Source organism: Corvus brachyrhynchos, unplaced genomic scaffold (assembly GCF_000691975.1).
Source record: "Corvus brachyrhynchos isolate BGI_N302 unplaced genomic scaffold, ASM69197v1 scaffold191, whole genome shotgun sequence".
Lineage (NCBI taxonomy): Eukaryota > Metazoa > Chordata > Aves > Passeriformes > Corvidae > Corvus > Corvus brachyrhynchos.
Window position 1 is genome coordinate 3,966,758 of NW_008236487.1, and position 22,501 is coordinate 3,989,258.

The window sequence follows — 22,501 nt, forward strand, 5'->3', positions numbered from 1 at the left end:
TTCCTGCTTGGGAATACATTTTTTTATTGACTTATTAAATCAGATGTTTCTGTTTCTTTTAGGTGATAATGTACTCCAGCACAACTGTGTGCAGTGTGTAGTATTGCTGTTCTGTGTCATTTGTGGGTTTTAGGCTACATCTGTGTCAGTAAATGAAACAGGCCAAGGCCTTGAGGGCAAATGGCCCAGAATAGACTTTGGTTGTAGAACTAAACTCCCTTCCTAAAAAATACATCCTCATGCCTACTGGCAGCAGTTTCCAGTGCAGGCTGCCCATCTGAACCATAGGAGTACTTGGCACATGCCAAAATCAGATCAGGAAGTTTGCTAGTAACAACATTAATGATGGAGCTGCAGAAGCTCATGCCCTTGCCTGTTAATTTGCTAAAACAAGTCCAGCCTCAGGCTTCGAAGATAAATTTCTTTTGCAAAACAAAAAAACAGAAAAACCCTGAAATTAATTTATTTATCATTTTTTCCCCCTATATATATGCTGTATCCTAGCTTTTGGGGTGTAGTGTTTTGAATATTAATTGGAGGTCCATGTCTTCTGTATTCTTTGACTTAACTTTCTTCACCTGATTGCGCTAAGATAAAAAGTGGTAGAATATGAAGGAATTGGAAGCACAAAAAAGAGGAAAATGTGAATGAAATTGACAACCATTAAGACAAAGCCTTCCTAACTGCTGGATTTATATTCCTGAATTGTGTGCTTTGCAAGTGTATAAATTATGGGGAAAAGCATGGAGATTTTCTTTTATATTTGTCAGAATTAGTATTTAATATTTAGATCAGTTGTTGCAGGCATCTTGTTGCTATTATTTAGGAGTTGAGGATAATAATAATAGTAGTAATTTGTTATTGGCATTATTATTACAACTATAGTAATAATAATATGTCTGGAAATAAGGATCAGACAAAAGAATAATCTAACTTCACCTTAAGAAAATATTTCCACTCTCTGGAGAAAGCTCTAAAGCAAAAAAGACCAAAGCACTGTAGTGCTTTCATTACATTATATATTTTGGGGTTTAACTTCCATTCTGTGCTTCATTTCAGGTAGCTCCAGGTCCAAACATTGCTCTCTTGACCTTGGAACTCTGAGACTTTCCTGAGGACCAAAAGGACTGAAGTGATCAGCCATGGCACACTTTGGGAGGGTGCCCTTCTCACACAGTGAGTTCTGTGAAGGACAGCCTGGGGACCAGGCATCTTCCCCAATGTACCATTTTGGTTCTGATGGAGACATCCCTCTAGGATTCGATCGAATTGTTGATGAAGTCAGCAATGAATTTTTTTTTTATGGCTCATCTCATCCACATCACCACAAAGAAATGTTTTTCCCGTCAGACCTTTTCAATCGCACTGTGCCTGACCAGCATCTTCATGGTCAGCCTCTCGTTGCTTATGGAGAACTTTACCCTGGAAATCCAGTTTCTCACTGGCAGCAAGGCACCGTGCCACCCATGGTTGGCTTCAGATCTTCTTTGCTACCTGATTGCAGAAACTTCTCTGTGGTGGATTCCCACCCCTACAATCTCGAGAGAGAACTCCATGGAAGGAATAGTGTAAATTCAGTTTCAAATATAGAAACAGGCAACATAAATCTGGGGTTTCAGATAGGCTTTGACAATCTGGATGCTCCCAGTCCTGTTTTCTTAGACAATTATCCATTTGGACAAAAAGTGAGAGAAGAAGGTGGAAATGGGGAAGCTTTTTTAACCAACACCTCCAGAAGATGCAGCATAGGACCTGCCCAGCCCCAGGGCTCTGGACATGACAGAGAGGTATTTACATTTTCTTATGTTAGCAGTACTTAAAGTTTTTTGTTCTTGTTTGTGTCCTTGTACTTTGTGTATTCACTCACAGTGTTGCAACATGGATTAGAAGCACTTAATTTAAAGACCTTATGAAAAATAAAACATTTATGCCTCAGGGGAAGCAAAAGCATTTTATACCAGAAGAGAATCTAGATTATGGTCTAGAATGCTCCAGTAGGCTCATTTTATGGCTCACTGAACCATAAAACTACCACAGAAGGATAAGTACAGAAATGTAGAGTAAGTTGTGTTTGAAAGGTAAGATGACTAATCTTTATGGTCTGATATGAAACCTGAGATTCAAAATAACAATACATTATGTTGAATCTGTTTTGTTGGGGTTTTTTTTTTTTGTTGAGCCAGATTATTTTCTCTGTGTCTAGTCTGTCTGACATATCCTGATCCTGAGAGATGAAACATAGCCCATCCTGCCTTCACCATGTTCTGCATGTACTTCCATGTGCATAATTATTTTCTAAAAATAGACACATCTACTCTAACTGTGGAAGCTGGATCCTATGACACACACTCTGTCTTTTATCTGTCGGTCTGAAACAAATCCTTTATCTTTTTTTCTTCCTTCATCAGGTGTTCATAGCTCTATTTGTGCTTTTGCCATTTTTAATAACTGTGTCTTATGGGACTCCCATGATTCTCTGTGATGTTATATCTGTCCTCATTTTCTTTCTTTCAAAATCCTGATATGGAGAAGGGAAAAGAAAATGATAAATCCTCCCTTTCCTCCAGTCCTTGTTAGCATTCTGAATCATTATAGGAATCCTGAAATAGCCTACAGGATACCTCTGCACCATGAATATTAAAAGACAGTTTAGGTTCACCTGCTGCTTTTAAATCCCAGTGACCACAGTATCATAAAGCAAAGGAGAAGAGACATTTGATTGACTTGTTTCTATGTCTCTGAATAAGGAGAACTATAAAAGTAAACATATGCAGGCCCAGACAGATGGGAAGGCAGCAGGGGGAAATATATCTGAGGACAAGAACTCTTAAGACTAATCCTGTGCACCTCATTTTAGAATTTCCGTGATGAATACAGAAGAGGAGGGGAAGAATAGGTGAAGAGACAAAAGGCTGTTGTTGCTTTTTACTCATTATAGGAAAACTAAAGCATGCTGACATGATGATGAAAAGAACAAGCCTTCTCAGGAGAAAAGCAGAAAATAGTGGGATACAAATGAGCAGGAGGAGATTAAATCCTGGGATGGGAAGAAGAGGTGCTGGAGGAAGCAAGCGTTTAAGAACAGGCAGAAACGCTTCTGTGACGGAGGAGGAGAGAATTATAGGGGAGGGAAGAGAAGAGCTCAGTGAGTCAAGGGCAACTACAATCGAGTGTGTGGGAGGATTTGATTAAGTCAGGGAAGTATTTGAGCTGTTTAGCTCAAAGAGGAAGAAATGGGAGAGAGGAGTGAATTGATTTGTAGCATAAAATCAGTGTGGTCACAGGAATTCCTTCAGGGAGAAAAAGCCATGTCAGGATAGAAAGAGAGCCAAGGCAAGGGGCTGGCAGCTGAACCTTGAGATGATAAGGGAAAATAAGAGTGAGAGAAACTCGAGAAAGGGAAGTGCAAAAAAAAGGCTGTAAAGCAGTTACTCACTGCTGCTGGGCTGGGAGTTTTGGAAAAGACCGAAAGTGCTGCGGGGTGACAGACCTGATGCCGAGTGAGACAATCAGAAAGGTTGGAAAAGTGGAACACCGCAGCAAAAGAATGAGCACAAGTTGGATTTGTGAGGTCCAGAACAAGTAAATAATGCATCCAAGTAGTAGGAGACGAAGAACCAAGACTTCAGAGTGAAATACAAAGGATGCTGAGACATGAAGATTAGAGCTGAGGTGGGCCATAGGTGGGCAAGATGAAATACTCACACTGCTGCAATCACACTGGTATTCTGATCCTTAGCTCTTGGATGCAGTTGTATGGCCCTAAGCTTTATTTAATGTGTGCTAACCAAAATATGCCCAGTGTAATAAAGAAAACATTAATTTTTTCTGGCCTTGTCATTAAAGGTCAGATGTTCAAAAATAGAAATAGTAAAGGAAACTCTCTTCATAACATCCCAGTGAAAGGAGATGTTATTTTTTTCCATATTAGAAAGAAAACTGAAAATAAACTGAAAATAAAACCTAGAAAGTGTCTAATATATTTAACTACTCCATCTATGATATTTAGAATCTACTTTTGAATTCTGATGTTTTCAGAGTAACTAACAAGACTCATCTCTTCAACCAAGTCCCATCATCAGACCAAACATCATGATTTTGTTTTGGGTGCTCCAAAAATGAGAAATACACTATTAGTGTTCATATTTGGAAGGATAGTTTAGGTGACTTGATTAGCATAATGTGAGAAGTCTATGGATGAAAAAAGATTCCAGTCATCAAGGGATGCATTCAGCTGCTTCATCCCTGTTGTCATTGCTTCTCTCCATATGCAGTTCTGTCTCATTTACTGCTCTCTTTAAGATGTTTGCAATGCATGGAGCCTCAAGTACTACTGAAAAATAATGTGATCATGTAATTAACATCTTACCTTTATATGCAAGAAGAAGAAAGTAAAGTTTCTGGACATGTGAGAAGAGGACATGGCCAAACTAAAGCTCTCATCCCTATGACTCAGCAATGGAGCTGGAGCTGTTCATCTACCTTATATACCTCTGCCACCAGAATGAATTTGAGTGACTTAGCAATGGTATATTCCAGATGTGCAGACTATTACTAGGCTGCACAGGATTCCTGTTTGCCATTAGGAATCACTCAGAGATGCTGCCAGCAAAGATGCAAAAAAGCAGAGAGCTCCCATGTTACTCCTGTGTCCTGCAGGGGAAGATCCAGGTTGCAGCTTTGGGCTGTCAGGCTCCTCTTTTCCTTTAGTAATTATTTAATCATATTCTTCTTCAAGGTGTGAGGATTTGAGGATTCATACACACGTCCTTGTGGCAAATCATGCATTCCAAGACTTGTCCCTTTTTTCTTGCTCAATTATTCTCCGTTTTGCCTTCCTTAGTTTGCAGTTGTGGTTTTGCTCTTGTAACACCTTCAGTCCCATTTAATGCTGTGTTCCAGCCTCATCTTTTCTTACCCGTGGATTAATTTTCTCAGCTTTTCATTTATTGGCTACTGCTCTTTTTCCATGTACTTTTTCCAGGGCACTGTACCTGCTCTGCAAGGACAGAGCTGGAGGTGGAAAAGGAGCCTTTGGTTGGTTTTTCGGGGTTTTTGTAATGAGTAGGTAATTTTGGGAGGCTGTTGCTGTTACCAAATCACTCATAATTTCTGAATAGTGAACGTCCTCCAGAGGTTCTTATTACTGTCTGATGAGGTGAATTGTAAGGTAGGTGCCTAACCAAAATGGAAACAAGGAACCAGTGGAGGTGTTCTATTTTCCCTGGATTTTGAAGGATCTTTTTCAGCAGTTCTTAGAACCAGGGAATGATGGACCACTGATTTTGATTGCTAAATTTAATTTTACTCTCTTATTTACACCCTCAGGTTTATCCACTGTTTTTCCTACCAGACAATTTCAATTTTCCCCTCTACTGATGATTCCCCCTTAGCATCTTTAAATTTCATAAACACTCTCCTAATGCTTTGTGTGGTGTTGTGGGTAATGAGAATACTATATACCGTCAGTTTTGGGTCTCATTGTACTGACGTAAGGTTTCTGACTTTTGAGCTTTCAGTTCTGCCATTGTGATTTCCCCACCAGCCAGCTCCCAGCAGATCTATCATCTTTTATAATCATCCCATCTTCTAAACTATAACTAAAATTTCCCACCCTGCATCTTTTAATGCATATTGCACTTTCTTGTCCAGCCAAAAAGAACCTTAAGTTCTGCTTATTAGTTATTTTTTATAAGTTTCCATACTTTTATATAAATTATTATTCAAATTATAAAATAAACCTTTTGCCACATCTCAGTTTCCTCTTCTGTGACATGTCACTTCTCTTGCTGAAGGGGTTTAAAAGCTTTTAGAGAGTTAAGCCTTGTAATGTCTCCACCTACAAAGAGTAGAAAGGGCTTGCAGGTGTAAGAGTATTAAGTTCTTTTCTGGAGGTAATGTTCTGCCTGAAGAGTACTTAAGGCAAACAGACAAAGGGATGCTTGACCCAAAGTAGTGGCTCAGACCTCTGCTCCCCAAGTTCATGGGAAGTATGTGGGGATTTTTCATGTTCAGTAGCGTCCACTGGCTCCCTCTTATCTGCATCAGGGACTTACCTGACAGGTTTATGGAGTTTGAGGGGATGCTGAGCTTCCTGCCAGGGCAGAAAAAGAGAAAATAAGGATTAAAACACACTGAAGCATAAAGCTGCAGTTTGTCCTTCTCCCTTTTGTAAACTAAGTATCTGCCTTTGCAGTTATCTGTGCCTTGATACCCAGTGAATTGTGAAAGCTTTTCCTGAAATTCCTGATGTTCTGCATGGAGGGGAAAAACAGTTGTTACCCAGGGTAGCTGATGCTTTGTGACTTCTGAAAGCATTGAGGGTGCAGTCTAAATGGGGCCATTTGTGTTTATTTGAAACTCCATCAAGTCAGGGAAGGAATGATAAGCTCTCATGGAACAAAATTCAAGGTTAGCATTATGGTCCTTGTGCTCCTGGTATCTAAATAACTCAGCCCTGTTTCTTCTGGGGTCTTTTTGGTATTTTTAGGCTGCACGTTGGTCTATCCAGCTGATTGAAGCAAATCAAGGAAGTAATGAGAACACAGTTGGTTTTTGCAACGCTGTGGAGAAGTAAGTAATGAAAAAGTTGTTTTCAGCCAACTATCACATTTCACTTACTTACATTAATTGGATTGGTTATCCCTGTGTATTGAGGCTGACTGGGATGGAGTTAATTATCCCCTCATAGGGCTGGGCTGTGTATTGGCGGCTTGAAAGGTGTGGATAATGCACCAGGTGGCTACTGCTGAGCAGTATTCATTATGACATTTGTCTGAAGCCCTTCTTCCTGGAAAGAGGCTGGACACTGCCTGCTGGTTGGAAGTCGAGAATATTTTGTCTTCCCTTAATTGCATGTGCGGCCATTGCTTTTGCTTTTGTTCAACTGCCTTTATCTTGACCCAGTAGGGTTTTTTCCCATCTTTTCTCCCCCTTCCCTTGTACTGATGCAGAAGGGAGTGGTGGAGCAGCTTGGTGGGCACCTGGCATCCACCTGAGGTCATACAGCCACACTCTGCAGTCCTGAACAATGCTGTAATTCCAGTATCCACTTAAATAAGGAAACACTTCTAATTATTAAAACACTTCTAAATATTAAAAGCCACGAAGGAACATTAATTAAAAAAATACTTTCTTTTAACTCTCTGCTTTATTAATGATAAGTACATTTAACTCTTCGCTGTTGATGGCTTATAGTGCACAAAACTTTCCGTCCTTTTTCTGTCGTTGTCTTGGACAATATTAGTGCCTGTGTAACTCTGAGCAGGAAAATAAGGGTTGGAGGAACTGACTGAAGAACAGACTTGCCACATACTGTCATGATGAAAAGTGAGACTTAGCAAGTGAAAAAACCCACTTTAATTATATTTTACCATTACACTTAATAGCCTGACTTAATGGGATAGAACATTTTTTACTTTCTTAATCTTCTGCCGAAAAATAAATTGTGTAGAAATCCAAGAACACTAAAAAATTACAAGTATTTAGACCATCTGTGCAGATTGATTTTTTCTTTTGTAGACATGCACTGATCACACTGTCAGGTTGTTAGCACAAATGCATGTTTTTCCCCCCAGAAAAGTAGTTGGAAAATGGAATCCTGATTTTGTTATTAGACTTTAATGAATTGATTTTATTCAAGGTCAGCCAAGGCTGCTTCTCTTAAAATAAAAAAAAAGAAACAAACCAACCAACCAAAAAATCCAGATTGATGTTGCACTGAAAGTAAGAGTGAGTATATTATATATTTAAATGGGGTGGATGGTCAGCTTCAAAACATACTCAGTCACATGTCTCAGTTTCCTTTTCCACAGTTCATCAGGCTGAACCCCAACCCAACTCTTCTACCATGAGATGCATGAAGGCACATTCCACATGACTGCTTTCCTCCCAGCTATTCAGATTTTTTTAATGTCTAAACATTCTAATTATAGGAAAAGCTTTATACTGATTTTTGAATAGATGAGTTTATTTACAGGGCTAAAAAGATAAATACTAATAAGCCTTTCTTGTTTTACAGGAACTTGTCATGAGCAAATACTCTTAAAACCAAAATAAGAACAGCTTTTGCTTTTCTTCTATTAAATAAGTAGAGAAACATTTTTAGGACAAAATGTCACAGCAACCAAAAGACCAAAAACTGTCATCAATTTTCACATTACTTACATATTCAGTCTTGCCAAAGGAGCATCCTCCCAGTCCCCAATGAATCCCAGTTGCTGGCAGTTTCATATGTCAGAGGCAGGATGTATAATTCAGACTCTGCATCATGCATTCTTGCAGCTCCGGCTCGTAGCTCAACTAGAAACCCATCATGTTTTTCTCTAGGTAATACTTGCACAGGTAGCAGTCTATAATTGAAACGTTTGGTTGTGCATGACTGTAAATCAGTCTCCAAAAGCCCTTTCTCAGGTTACTTCTACAGTTCTGAACAGAGCTGTAGTGAACAGTCATCCCTGGGTGTCTTCAGAGCACATCCTAAAGCGAGTTTCAGACCAGAAGATGGCAAGCTGACAGTCTTAGGGTTCAGTGCTGCAAAATGCAGAGTTCCTCCACCTCACACTGTCTTCAAGGATGTGCTTTGCACTGCAGAGAAACGCATCATGTTGTCAAATGCTGTGAAATAGCAAATCCCTCTAAATGTCAGTACTTTCCGAACATGCTGAGTTGTTGCAGCACAGAAAGAAGGTAGCGCAAGATTTTCTTTGTGCAATGTTTGTATAGTACTTCAGTTATGCTTTGGAAGACCCAGACTTTCAAAGTTTTGCAATGTTTTGCCCACCTGCTCAGGCCAGAAGTCCTTTAATCACATGAAAATAGTAGATAGCCATAAATGATCAACACTTTTGGAAACTGAATGGGTTTTTTATCTGAAAAGCATGAAAAGCAAATTTGTGTCCCCATATTTTGCTAAAATATAAGCAGTGTGTGGGTAGGGAAGGAGATGAGGTTTGCTTAGTTTTGAAATGACTGCCAGCAAGTTGAGGAGGTGATTCATGCCCTGTGTGTGTACATAGCCGGGTAATTTGATGCTGGTAGCGAAGTTTCCAGTTTTATTCAGCCCTTGGCTTTCTTGCAGAAACATGTTGCAGGGGGAAAGCTGTACCTTGTGCACAAAGAAATAGACTGACACCAGCTACATAGGTCACCCAAACAGCCTCTGTCATACAAAGGTTTCTCACCATGAGTATAAATCTATCTTGTACTGGAGGTACTCTTGTCAAGCCTCATTTCCTCCCACCCCACTGAAACACCGGACCCCCTGGCTTTTCATGGTAAGGAATGGGCTGCTTCACTGGATTATTAATTTAGCAAGCCTAGGCTTTTTTCTGTGCCTTATCTTGCTGCAGAAATGCATGGCACAAAAGAGTAGCTCACATGGTAGTTTAAGAGACTTGTGCAGCAGCTCTGAGGCAGGAGGTAACACAGAAGTGAAGACTTTTATGTGAATGAGCTGGGGTTCAAAATACACTTACAAGAGACATTAGAAAACACTCCCAACCAAGGACCTACAAAATGCTGTGTGAACTAACAAACAAAAGAGAAGGCAGGATGCTTAGAACGGGATGTTTGGGTTTAGCTGCTAAATATTCAGGTCAATTAGTGAAATGTAAAGCTTCATCTGGTTAGTACACTATGTACCCTTACCTGCAGCTGCAGAGTGTATTTGCTTAAAAAGCAGGTTTAGTCCCAGATGACAGACCATAATGACCAGTGTTCATTAGAAAATGGGACCTCAGGAGGAGTTAGTTTCTGCAAGTCTATGGTAATTGGAAGGAGGAAGGGCAATATATTTTATAGTTAACAGTATATCAGAGGGACTCAATGACTGTAACTGTTACTGCACTCTACAGACTTTTACATAAATACCCAGGGCTTTAGTAATGAGGAATTCAGATTGGATTTGAGAGAGTTGTGGAAATAGACACTCCTTAAGATTTCACATAAGAAGCATGTTCCTGTATTCATTTTACCAGATGTACTAGCTGCAGCTGTGTGTGCGTGTGCTCTTGGTTAGTTCTGCATTAAAACTCTGCTATTTAAGTACATATTTGAGCACTATTATTTCTACTGAACTCAGTGTACACCAAAGGCTCTGTTTAAACTCCTTTTAGTTTCACTGAGGTCAAGCTCAGCAGGGATTCTGTCAAGTTCATGAAGATTTTGCTGATGGTTTCCCTAGAAGTAAAAGATGTAATTATGTATGCTGATGTGTACCTCACTAATGTATGAAAACAGAGTTTGAGTTGCTACCATTTCTCTCCACAGAACTTTATTCCTAACAGCTCTCTGTGTATTATCATATGTATCTTGTGGAATTTTTGTCTTGCTCTCAGAAGAGGCCAAAAATGCACACCTATTTAGACATTGTTTCTCCACGTGTTCTTTTCAGAATCAGGAATAAAAAAAAAGCTTTTGATTTGAAGACTAATACTGGCAAAATCTGGAGTATCGCAACAAGGTTCCCAGAGCATATCCTTGGTGGAACAAAATTCAGGATCAGCGTTTGGACAGATTTTTCACCACATCCTCTGCTTCTTTGTCAGCATGGTAAGTGACTGAGGTTATATACTGGTCTGGGGAAGCACACAAGTCATCAAATGAAAGGAGAAATTCCAAGTAGGTGGAAATAATAAAGGAGAATAACTAAAAACTGGAAAAGTTTGCCCATGAAGTTTGTGTAGTCTCCAGGCTTGGAGATTTTTAAGTTCTTACAAGACAAAACCCTGAACAAGGAGGTCTGAATTCAGTGTGCACCCAGCGTTGCAGGGAAAAAGGTTCTTCCCAGCCTAAATTATTCCATCATTAAAGACTGTGAGAAGCTGCCACTGCTCCTGTGCATCCTGTATCTGTGATTAAAGGGCGAATCTTTAATTCCAGCCCTAATAATTTTTATTTCTGCAACATATGCAAAAATAAAATAAATCTTATTTCCCCCTCTCTTCCTGTGCTGCTTCACTAAGTGATAGTCTCTTTTTGTCTTTTTCTCTTTTTTTATGAATAATTTCTTCAGTTTTCAAGGAATGATTTGACTGTAACAGGCTGAGTATTATTTATCCTAAACTTGATTAGACCAGGCAAGCAGCAAGGTTAAAGTAGGGGAAGGGAGTACTCTTTTTTGCCCCATCTGATAAAAAGTATTGTTCAGTTAGGCAAGAACATTTTTCAGAGTAAGGAAGGGAGAATGGGTCTACAGAGTGCAAGTGAGTGATACTAGCAAGTTTTGGATTTTTTCCAATGAGTGACCTGAAGAAAGTGTATGTTACAATTTTAATTCAAGATTCTGTGCCATTCTTCATTTTCTGGACTGGATAAATTTAACGAACAAGCACCAGAGGTTACATGTCAAACCTGAGTTGCTTAAAATGGCGAGTTCTCAGAAGGTTAAATGTTTAAAACTGGTAAAAGCAGTAGAAAAAAGTGTAATTGAAGTGTCTTTTTGAGAAAAAAAAAAAACAAAAAACCAAACAGTTTTGCAGAGAAAAGGAGCATTTTCAGGAGGAGGTTTTGAATCCATTCATGTGTTTGTTTTTCCCTGGGAAAAACCAAACCAAAGCAAGAAACAAGCTATGGTAACCTTCTCTTGTATTTCAGCTTTGTTTCTGTCATAACCCCCTCCCCTAGAAATGCCAGCTGTTCTCTGAAGCCTTCCCATCCCCTTAAACGTAAGACCAAATTTATCAGATGTGCTTCTAGATCATGCAACTATTCTTTTCCATTTTTGATCAATTCTTCTAAAATGGACAGAGAGGAAACGCATTGGCAAGTGTTGGAAAATGGCTTAAAGAGCTGAACTGGACCTGGAGAAAATTCTCAAAATGCTAAAGTGTTTCTGAACAGCAGGTTGTGAAAACTGACATAGAACTTCCTAATGGAAAGGGATTATGTATGTTTTTGTATTATTATGTGGCTACACAGGTATTAAATAATATAATATATTGCATAATTATATAAATATAATATATAAATATAATATATTGCATATATAAAAAACATTAGCATATTAATTTACTTCTTTGTTGTGGCTAAAAGGGTGTATACAGCAGAAACAATATCAAGTAATATTCTGGAGCCTTTTCATGTCATAAGTGGCTACAGAGTCAACTTTTGCATCCTTGGAAATGTACCAAAATGTTCATCAGGAAAATGTAAAAGAAAAAAAATTGCCATTTGTCTGTTCCTTTCCTCCTGGGAATATTGCTCATCTCTTCTTCATTCCAGCTGCCCAACAAATTGCTAATTTCCTCTAAATGGACATAGATTCCATGTCATGTAGGATATTTGAAGCAAAATTTAAAAAAAAAAAGTAAAATCAAGTGTGTATTGACCTAATTCCTCTTGATGGAGCTAGTCTGCAGCAGTTGTTAGGAATTACAGGAAAAAAACCCTTATTTTCTTTGCCCGAGTATGTAGCCTGGAATTCTCTAGCAAGCTACTATTAATTTTCCTTGCTATCTTTATTTACAGCTGGCTGTATCGCTCACGACTTAATTGTGGAGATCCTCCGTCACACAAATCAATACCCAGCCCAGGAGGAATTCCTTCTGAGTGTTTATGGGTCTGATGAATTCTTACAAAAGTAAGTACCTCGCTAAGCCACGAGCCGTGTCAACAGAGCCACAGGGAGAGGCAGGGTATCAGGTTCCAAACACTTCATGTGTAGCTTCTGAAACTCCTAAAACACGTGGTGCTCGTGTTCTGGGGAGAGGACGGTGTGCTCCAGTGCAAGGATTCAAGTGCTGGCTCTTTTATGGAAGCTTTGTGCAGCCTTTAATTGTTTGTTTGACTCTGTTGTCCTTCTGGTCTTTCTCACCTGTAATGCAAGGCTGCTGCTACCTCCACTATCTCATAGGGGTGTTACAAGCAAATCCTCAAAGAGGGAAATCACCAAAGAGAGGAGAAACAGTACTACGCAGCTGCACAACAGGTGATTTTTCTTCATATCCAGTTGCAGTAGTAGCAAAGCAAATGAAGTCAGCACTGGGGTGCCGAATGCAAGTTAAAGAAAAACACATTATGCATACAAGCAGGTCTTTCTAAATGCATGTAGTTTACAAGTAGGGAAGTAAATGCTCTGATTCACATTAATCCAGGTAAAGTCTTGTGGTGGTTGAAAGCACTACTGGACTCAGCTAGTTGCTTTTTGCCCTCTGGCAGCTGAAATTCAGGTGTCAGCAGAAGTGAGCAGATTCCGTGCTGAAGCAGCTGAAGTGCAGGCACTTGTCAGCCGGGCTGTGTGGACACTGGCTTTCAGCAGAAGGGGGGGAGTTGGCAGTGTTCTGTGGCACCACATTAGGCTGTCACTCTGGGAATCACAGCTCATCTCTTAGAAGTGCAAAAAGTGTTAGATAAAATAGTATATGACTATAATTGAAAGGGAAGATTTTAGAAGCAGTCGTATTTACAGTAGAGTGTAAAAATTACCTGAAGTAGCCTAGAGAAAGTCAGTTGGGTTAATGAAAGTAACGTAGCTGTGAGAGGAAGTGTCACACTGTGTAAAGTAGCTTTGTTCTGCATCCAGCTTGAGCACTTCTACCCTTACACAGGCACACAGGTCAAGTGTTCAGATGTTTATGGTGAATTACATTTGGCAATGAAAGATGCCAAGATTGCCTCTTCAACATTTCTAAGCCCACTCTTCTCTGGTTCCAATCTTGGTAAAGCAGGAGCTGGAACAGCAGAGTGCTGTGTTAATCATTAGAACACCAGAAGCACCAAGCAGAGAGCCAGGTCTGTTAGTTATGCAAGAAGGACAGGGATTTTTTTAATGATTTTTTTTTTCAAGATGCTCTTCTGATTTCAAAGGAATTGCTAAAAAAAGGAGATAATGAACCATTGTATTGGGGGTGAGTTCAGTGCAGTATGCACTAAAGAGTTGTGTTTTCATTGGTGGGGAGAATTCATCAATAGCAGACTCTTTAAATTCCTGCACTGGCAGAACCTCTGCAGGTCTCATTAGCAGTGAAACAAGGTCAATAATGTTCTCAGCTTTCTTACTTTGCTCCTTCACTGTCATACATAAAGCATTGAGCTGCTCTTCTAACTTCAGCAGCTTGTAATTCTATATTGTGCTGTTAAAGTCAGCTCCCCTTCTTCTGCCTCTTCAACAGAGCCCTTAAATTTGAAACCCCAGACCCTTAGGGTTCCTTGGGTAGTTTAACATGGCCTGAGGAGTTGCCTCAGGGTGAAATTTTTCCTATGTGTGGGCTATCTTTAAGTGCAAATTGGTTTCCTCCCAGTGTTGCTAACGGAGTGATTTGATGCACTTGTGCACAGTTCTTCCCCAGAAAAGTTTTTGGAGTCTGTTCACGGATGAATTCCAGTAGAAGTTCCCCAAGTTCTGAGACAGCAAAGGGAATAAATACTCTACTGCTCCTGCTGTACTGAAATCCAGAAAAAAGCTAAAGTGAAGCCCAAATGGTGATTTGATGAGTTGTCCTCAGACCAGAGTGGTTTAGTGAAGCAGACAGCTTTGTCAAGATTTGTCAAAAGCTTTCATTTACTGTTATATTGGATTGTATTAATGAGCATTTCACCCCACCTCCTACAGAAGCACCTGAAAGACTTGATGATTTCTAGAATCCATTTGGCTTTGAATGAGACAGGAAAAAAAATACCTCTGTGGTAATGACCATTACGCTCAGCAGCAGCAGATTTCCTCATCCATTATTCCCTGCCTCCACAGAGATCCTTGGGCTCACATCCTGCCTGACCCATAAGTAGAAGATCAGATTTCAAATACCCAAATTTTAAAAATATCAGAAGATAGCATATAGACTGCAGGTCAGCCTGGAATTAATAGAGCCATCTGTGGAATTCTGATTTGGAGTCTCATTCGGTTTCTGGTCTTTAAGTTCACTGTGTGTACCATGGGAAACCTGGCCTTGCTGCAACCTGCAGGCTTTCTTTTCCATCCCATCAAACAAACCTTCTAGATCCACCTTTAAGTCTTGCTCTTTCCTATCTTTCCTTAGATTTAAAATGGATACCCCTAAATATGATTTTATGATGCCTTTCTTGAAAAATGTTACATAAAAGTAAATTAAATTGTGCTTAAACAGCTTGGGTCAAAGAACTCCTGGCTCTTAATGCCAGCAGCCAGCCAAAACCAACCCTTCGCATGTGTCAGGAATGAATCAATCCTCCATTGCCACAATCTCAGGCCACAATCTCAGGGCATCTTGAAATGCCTAATAAAACAAAACACGTAAGTGTATATAAGAAATGGACTTTTAAAAAAAATTTCTTTATTATTTTATTGGTGTGTGTGCTAGCAATAGGTTGCAGTAATGTAGCTCAGCAAAACCATGTAGTACAAGAATACTTATAATCTTTATTTCTAAACTATTTTCTATTTTATTCTAAGGCATCTGAGTATTTAAAGTTCCATCCATGCTCTTACATGGTATAATTTAGACAGCTTCCCTATTGCTTTGCAGTTCAGCCACCACAGTGAGCAGGGGAATGGAATTGAAAAATCTAAATGCTTATCTTTTCTTCTAACATGCTTGCCTGTGACCTTATTGATGACATTTTTTTTGCCTTACTAATTCTCTTCTCTGGGAATTGAAACCTAAATAAAAATTGGTTTTCACGCAAAGTGAAGTTTAAGCTATTAATTATAGACTGACAGAGACATAATCGTGCAGATTGAAATCGTAAGAAGCAAGCACCTTTGGATGAATATGTTCTTTGTGAAAAATAAACTTAATTTTCTCTTGTCACTGCAGATTAAGTTTCTCATTCAGAGATGCTGCTTAGCTGAGTTACTTAAAAAAATAGTCTGATTGAACTGCATTAGGATTTGGAGCTTATACCATATCAGAAAACCTTGCTGTGGGGAAGCAAGCAGTGAGGGAGTCTCAAGAGACAGGGATTTTCCCTTTCTTATATTTAGATATTTTGTGAGACCACAGGCAAGTCACTTGGACCAGTCATTACCATGTCTCCTAAAGACAAAGACTGCATTTCTCTTCATGGCATTCTCATCAGAGCTGCAGTCTCCATATCATTTCAGCAAAAAAAAAAGGAGAAAACTGTTGAATTAACAAGGCTGGGACACTTTCATTTTTGTTCCCTTTACAGGGCTCAGAGTGCTATAAACGAGTTACTAATAATCATGTTATTCTCCAAAGGGCATATATTACTTTTGTCTTAGTAGTCCTGGTATGGTAGCAAATCTGCCTGGGGTACAGTTTGTCAATCTGTGGCAAAGCTACACTTCTATTTCTTGTAGCTCACTTTTCATCTAGACCAGGTTTCCACATTATTTTGTTGAGGCATTAATCCATTTTGTCTAGTCTCTTGTGTAACAATAGCTGTCAAAACTCTTCTCTTCGTATTTGTGCAAATTAAATCCATTCATGAAGGCATGGCCACTTGTGCTTGCAATATTTCAGGCAGCATTGCTATGTCAATAAAGGCTTTGCTGATGGATAGTATCTGCTTGGCACAGCAGAAGTTAACACAAACCACTAATGTAAAAGCAGTTATAGTAACAAAATTAAGTTTCTCTTGGTGTAGCTTGTTTTGCCTGGAAGCATGGTGGCGTGGAAAAACTACACTTGGAAAAAGTTTTTGTCTATCTGTGGCCCAAGATTGTTACTTCATAGGAGGGTATAGCTCCTCTGTACTGGTCTAGCTGTACCAATTCCTGTCACTGGCATTGAAGTAGGAATCTGTATCCTGGAGGAATCAGGAAAAGGTGACTCAGGACTCGCGGATGCGTCTCTGTAATATTCTTGTTACCATGCCTGTCCATAGGCTGAAGGTGAGGCAGAATGAAAAGAGCAGGAAACATGGTGAGGCATAAAATAAAAAACAGATGTTGAGGCAGTTCTAAAATGTTAAGGAAACTTCCCAGTCTGACCAGTTAGGGGGCTCTCTGACAGCCACACTCCCTTTGTTGTGAAAAGAGTCTGTGCCAGTTCATGGCCTCTTGCCTGGACTGCTGCCCTTTCCCTCCACCCGGAGCACCATCTGCAGCTTGCACTGCACTAAATGTATTCCTCAGCCAAAGGATATAAAGATCATGGTGCAGTTCATCATTACAGTCATGAGGCAGACATGGTTAAGTGACATGAGGAGAGGAAGAACTTTCAGGAAAGCCATGGGCAGGCAGAACACAGAGATGAGCTGAGGAGCAACAGAAGAGTTGCGTTGGTACAGTCCCAGGAACTGGGAATTGGCCATTTGGGCTTTTGCTTTGAAAAGGGATTTGAGAAGGGTTTAGCTATAACAGTGATATGCTTTTCACCAGTACAGGTATTTCACTGTGTTGGTGTTCACTTCTGCCATTCCTACATCTGTACTTTATGCTCTTGAAATCAAGAAATTTTGCAAATTTATGGAGGTGCCATCAGAGGTGATCCTTGCTTTAGGTATTTTTGTCAGATGGAAATGAGTTTGTCCCTTGTGATGTTTAATATGTTTATTTAAAAAAAAAGAATCCTAGATACACATTTACAGCTTTTGTAACCTCAATGGAAAGTCTGTGTTTTACTTAGTTGCAACATAGTGTGGGTGCAGGACATTTACAAGATGTATAAATTCCCTGTAATTGTGCTGAATGGCAGTTACATTTAAGATTATCCATACATTTATGCTGAAGACTTCTGCTGCCATGTGAGATGAGTCTCATCTAAGTCACGCTTTCCATGATTTATTCAGAGGTGAGCATTTTGGTTTTGTTTTGGTTTGTTTGTTGGGTTTTTTCAACTAAATCCATCCATTTTTGTTCAGACATTCCATCAAAAACCATTTTAGGTAGAAATACAGTTTACATTTAAATTCTGAGTTTTTCCATGACCCTTGACGAACCAAAAAAAAAAAACCCATCTTTCCTTCATGGCCCAGGGAGTTCTGAAAGAACTTGGCCATGCTGTAAAACTGTATAAATATGGAATATCCCTTTTTGTGCTTCTGTGGCTGAAGGCTCCACAAAGCCTCCTGAATCTAATTGAACACAGACCAAAGTTGTAACTGATGATGCATACTAACTTGTTTTGGTGATGAATTTACCTTTGTAAAAATCGTTGTTTTTCCTATCCATTAATCCCAAAGGAATTTTTCAAATGTAAAAAGATGTTTGCCTCAACTCTGGAATAATTTTTGAATTATTTCACCTGTTTAAAACAAGATGTGAAGGGGGGAAAAATGAAATTATTTTTGCTCCAAGTAATGTCAAGAGTGACAAACCAAGGCTGTGTTATAATTTAGACAAAGTTGCCTAGAGTGGTAAATGGAAAAAGGCAAATAAAATTAAGGAATTCCCCTGCTGTGGGCTGTTGGATCATCCTTGACCAGCAGCCTAGTTTGTAGGAACCACTCCAGCTGAGTGAGTCTGATCTTAGCTGGCATAATATTTGAGAAAGAAAAAGATGAACTCTGCTTTTACCACCTCTGTGTGAGCTGCACAGGGTGAGAACCTTGACTTCTTTGAGAATCAAGGGTCACCTGTCTTGATGTATGTGATTTTCAAACCTACAGCTAATATTTGATTTTTGAGTTGGGTATCAGACACTACAAGTCATTCTGCAGTGGTGCATTCATAGCCAGGATACAGCAATAGCTTGGGTTTGAAGAATATGCATAAATAATCTCAAGGTTTGGGAGCCACGTGCAGTTGGTTAAGGATATTCTTTCTCTGTGTCCTCGTTGTTCTGTCACAACTTAATGGTCAATGATACAACTGAGCAATTGAGATTTGTTTTACTGGGAAACATGCCAGAAACAACCCCATCAATTTCCACAGAAGTGGGTGCCAAGAGCTGGTTTTGTATTATTCAGTCTTTTTCTTTGCACTTAGAATTGAGTCTACTGGTGCTTTTAGGAGAGGCAGCAAGGAGAAAAGAAGGAATTGGCAAGCAGAGATAACCATTTATTTGGTTTTTCCCCCCAAACTGCAGCAATTGTACTTTGGGAAGCCATGAGAGTCTTCGCAAGGCAACCACCTGCATTCAGCTTCGACTACACCACGCTGGGAATTTGAAGCCAGGTTTGGCTCGAACAGTAAGTAGCCTTTTGTTCTTCCTCTTTCCTGCAGCATCCCTGAAGGAAAGAAATTCCATCAATCCGTTTACATAGCAACCTGCAGTAATAATCAAAGAGAGATTATTTGCTTTCCTGAGGATGCATACATTATTGCTGTGCTGCAGCTGGAATGTCCTGGGGAGCATTTGTGCTTTGCTCCTGCACTTGCATCTAGTAAGTAACTGTAGAGAACAAACTACTGAAAAAGACCAAGGGTTACTCCTCCAGAAAAAAATCGGTTTTGTCAGAATTTAATCCTGTTTTATTTCAAGTCATCAGAGAATCCGTACTTTTGATTTGCTTCCAGCCCAAAGTTTGCAGCAGAAGCTCTGTTCTGGGCAGTGTTCACTGGCAGTGTATTGTCTGTTCACAGACAGTACCAAATACCTGCTTTCTGATATTAGCCTGAGTCTGCCAGTGTATGGGTCAGATGACAGATGTCTAGCAAAAAAGGGTAGGAGCTTTCTTTCCGTATCTGTTTTGTCTGAAAGAAAACACAAGTGAAACATCAAGTTCTCTACAGCATCTTACCTGGACCATTAAAAAAGGACGACAATGAGGTCGTATAAACAAACAAACAAATAAATAAATATCAAATATTTAGATACAGATAGATGTAGCTATTTAACATTTTAACCAGTTTATCGATTTAAAAAGTCATTTACCTTCTCTAGGTCAGCATCTACTACTACAGATCTTCAAAACTGTGATACATTTAGGAGTCTCTTAGGAACCTTCAAAGGTTGTTTCTGTGCCAAGGAAGCCCAACTCTACAGCAAAGGCATCTGGAGGCTGCCTTCATGACTTTTGCTTACCATACATAACACTGCTGAATTCAGGTTTCATAGTTAAAAATATCTGGTTGTACGTGCAAGTTTATGTTTAATAACCAATATAAGTGGATATTTATAAGTAATGAGCAACTCTTATTTTTTTTTCTACCAGACAGCTTTTGAACTTTGGCTAATAACTAAATGTTCACAATTCCTTTGTAAAAGAAAAAAAAATTAAGGTGAATACTTGCTTTCTTTCCTTTTGTGGGAAGCTGGAATTCTGTTATGAAGTATTCAGAGCAGGAAATTTTCTTCAGCTGAGCAGTTACAAGCAAGAAATTTGGCCAGGGGCTTTACATGGAATCACAGTTCTTTCAGCTAGTGGGTGACCTTTAATTAGATTTTGGTTTTTTGAGACATGAGATTTATCAGCCTTAGCAGTCCTTGAAATTTCAGGGAATGCTCTGCCTATCCAAGAAATCCATTTTTTTCAGAGTTTCAGGTGTCCCCACATTCTGATCATCTCAGGAAAGCATTAATCTTTGTAGTGGAGAGGCAGCAAATAATTACAGGTTTGTAAGAAGAGCCTCACTGGCTTCCAGAAAAGAACTTTTGAGCTAAAGAAGTGATATTTCCTGAGAGTTCAGAAACTTTTTTTATTTTCATATATATTAGTGTTAATGTTTTGCCAGACATAATGAGTTATAACATTGTGAGCATAATCACAGACGAGAGAAGTCAGTGGCCCATCATGATGAGAAGGTGGAGACTTTGCCATTATTTAAATATTTGTGACTTTCTAGAGGGATTGTGTAGTTCTCCAAATAGAAGGGAGCCTTTTCCTGTATTTAAGTCCTCGAAATTTTGCTACTGTAAAATGCTGTATTTCTATTAATATGTTCAAAGTCTCCTTCAACTCTGTTGCAGTTTGACCTGTTTAAGCAAGGTTTAACATCCTCCAGTGCACTGTGGAGGTCAGGAGCAGACACAGATCATCCCTCATGCTTCAGGTTTTGGAAATGGTTATAATTACCAACTAGCACAATTACAATAAACAATAATGACTTCCAGGCAGGTAACTAACAAGTTTGGAAGACAAATTAGCAGTGTTTAGGCCATTAGAAAACATTCAGCATCTCAAAGAATTTGTGGATCCTACAATAGGGTTTAAGCAGGAAAGGTGACATTTTAAAGTCTCCTCAAGTGAATTATTGATCACCCCTTTACAGTGACAGACACGGCTCTGAAAGCTTCAGGCCATGAAGTTACTTCATGTTACTAATAATAGCAAAGAGCACGAGCAGCCCTTGAGGTGGAATAAGTCACAGACACAGAGTTTTCCCCCAGCTCCAGGGCAGGGCACTGGTACAGGATGGAGAGGTCCTGCTCACAGGCAGGAGTCTATCAGGAGCAGAAAAAACCTAACGGAGAAGACAGATGCAGTGCCTTGAAAGCTGCAGTGCTTCTTCCACTCTGGACCTGGTTCTATACATTTCTTTAGGTGTACTGAAACCTGCTCGAGTCACTCGATTCAAGGATCTGATGTAGTCTACACTGAGCTCACAGTTAATTTTGTTGGTGCTGTTACCTAAAACATGTGGCATTGGAAAAATGCATTGGAAAGTCACAGACTTAGAGTTATGGAAAAAAAATTCCCTTCCCTCAGAATTTGTATAAAAAGCTGCAAAAGTTACGCTTTTAAAAACCAAAATAGGCAGAAACTTTGGGATTTTTAAGATTCTTCAGCTATCTCAGACACTTATGCACATATACAGCTACTGTTTATTTTTGTGAAATAATGTGCTCTTGGAGAGAATTTCACCTCTGATCTAAATGATCCTTTGAAATTTTGAAATGTGGGTTATATTTCATTATAGAAGTCTCTACTGAGTTTTTAGTTTAAATAATGTAATAGAAACATGAATATCTTGACAGGTCTTGTATATAATAATCAACCATATGTAATCAAGATACTAAATGATTCACGTACACCCACCTGTTGCTGTAGTCCATCAAATCCCCTTTGGATCCTATCAATCACACATATGTGATTCTTTACAGGCTGGGTGGTCAAACACCAGAAATGTGTTCCCAGAAAGGTGGCTGATGCCTCATGTCTATCAGTCCCTTAGGAAGAGGCATTTGAACACTGTCCTTCATAATGGGCTTTTCATTCCTGGTCAGCCCTCAAGACATGCGGTAGTTGGACTACATGAAAATTGTAGGTCCCCACCAGCTAAACTAAACTCTCTCCCCTCTGTTGCATCCCATTCCATTGCATCCCATTTCATTGCATCCCGTTCCATTTTCTTGTGCCCTTCCTGAAAATTGGGATGATATTGACTAGCTTCCAGTCAGCTGGGACCTCCTCAGACTGCCAAGGCCTTTGGTAGAGGACTGAGGGGATCCAGCCGTAAGATCTGCTAGCTCCTTTAGTGCTCTGGAATGAATCCCACTGAGGCCTTGTGGACTTTAGGAACATTCTTTGGTCATGAAACACACATCCTGGAAAGAACCATGCAGTTTATTGGGTGCAGTAGAAGAGGGGATGCTGAGAAGCCGAAGTCATTCGGTGCCGTTTTGTGGTTCCAGAGGAGCAGCAGGGCCAGCCGGGCGCTCACCTTCTCTCAGTGGGGTCATCTCATGTGAGGCCGTGGGACCCTGCTGGGAAAGGGCAGTGCAGGGCCCTGGAGCCG

At 39.7% G+C, this 22,501-nt stretch overlaps 1 protein-coding gene across 1 annotated transcript in view; it reads left to right on the forward strand.

The window, feature by feature from the left end:
* The window catches only part of LOC103624735 (phosphatidylinositol 4-phosphate 3-kinase C2 domain-containing subunit gamma-like), a gene marked incomplete at its 3' end in the record, with an annotated part of 85,933 nt that overhangs the window by 4,176 nt on the left and 59,256 nt on the right, over positions 1-22,501 (forward strand). Inside the window, exons 3-7 of the mRNA XM_017726199.1 lie at positions 1,060-1,787; positions 6,491-6,573; positions 10,394-10,551; positions 12,469-12,580; positions 18,909-19,011. Coding sequence (XP_017581688.1) covers positions 1,143-1,787; positions 6,491-6,573; positions 10,394-10,551; positions 12,469-12,580; positions 18,909-19,011 — 1,101 coding nt within the window. The remainder of the gene's footprint in view (positions 1-1,059; positions 1,788-6,490; positions 6,574-10,393; positions 10,552-12,468; positions 12,581-18,908; positions 19,012-22,501) is intronic.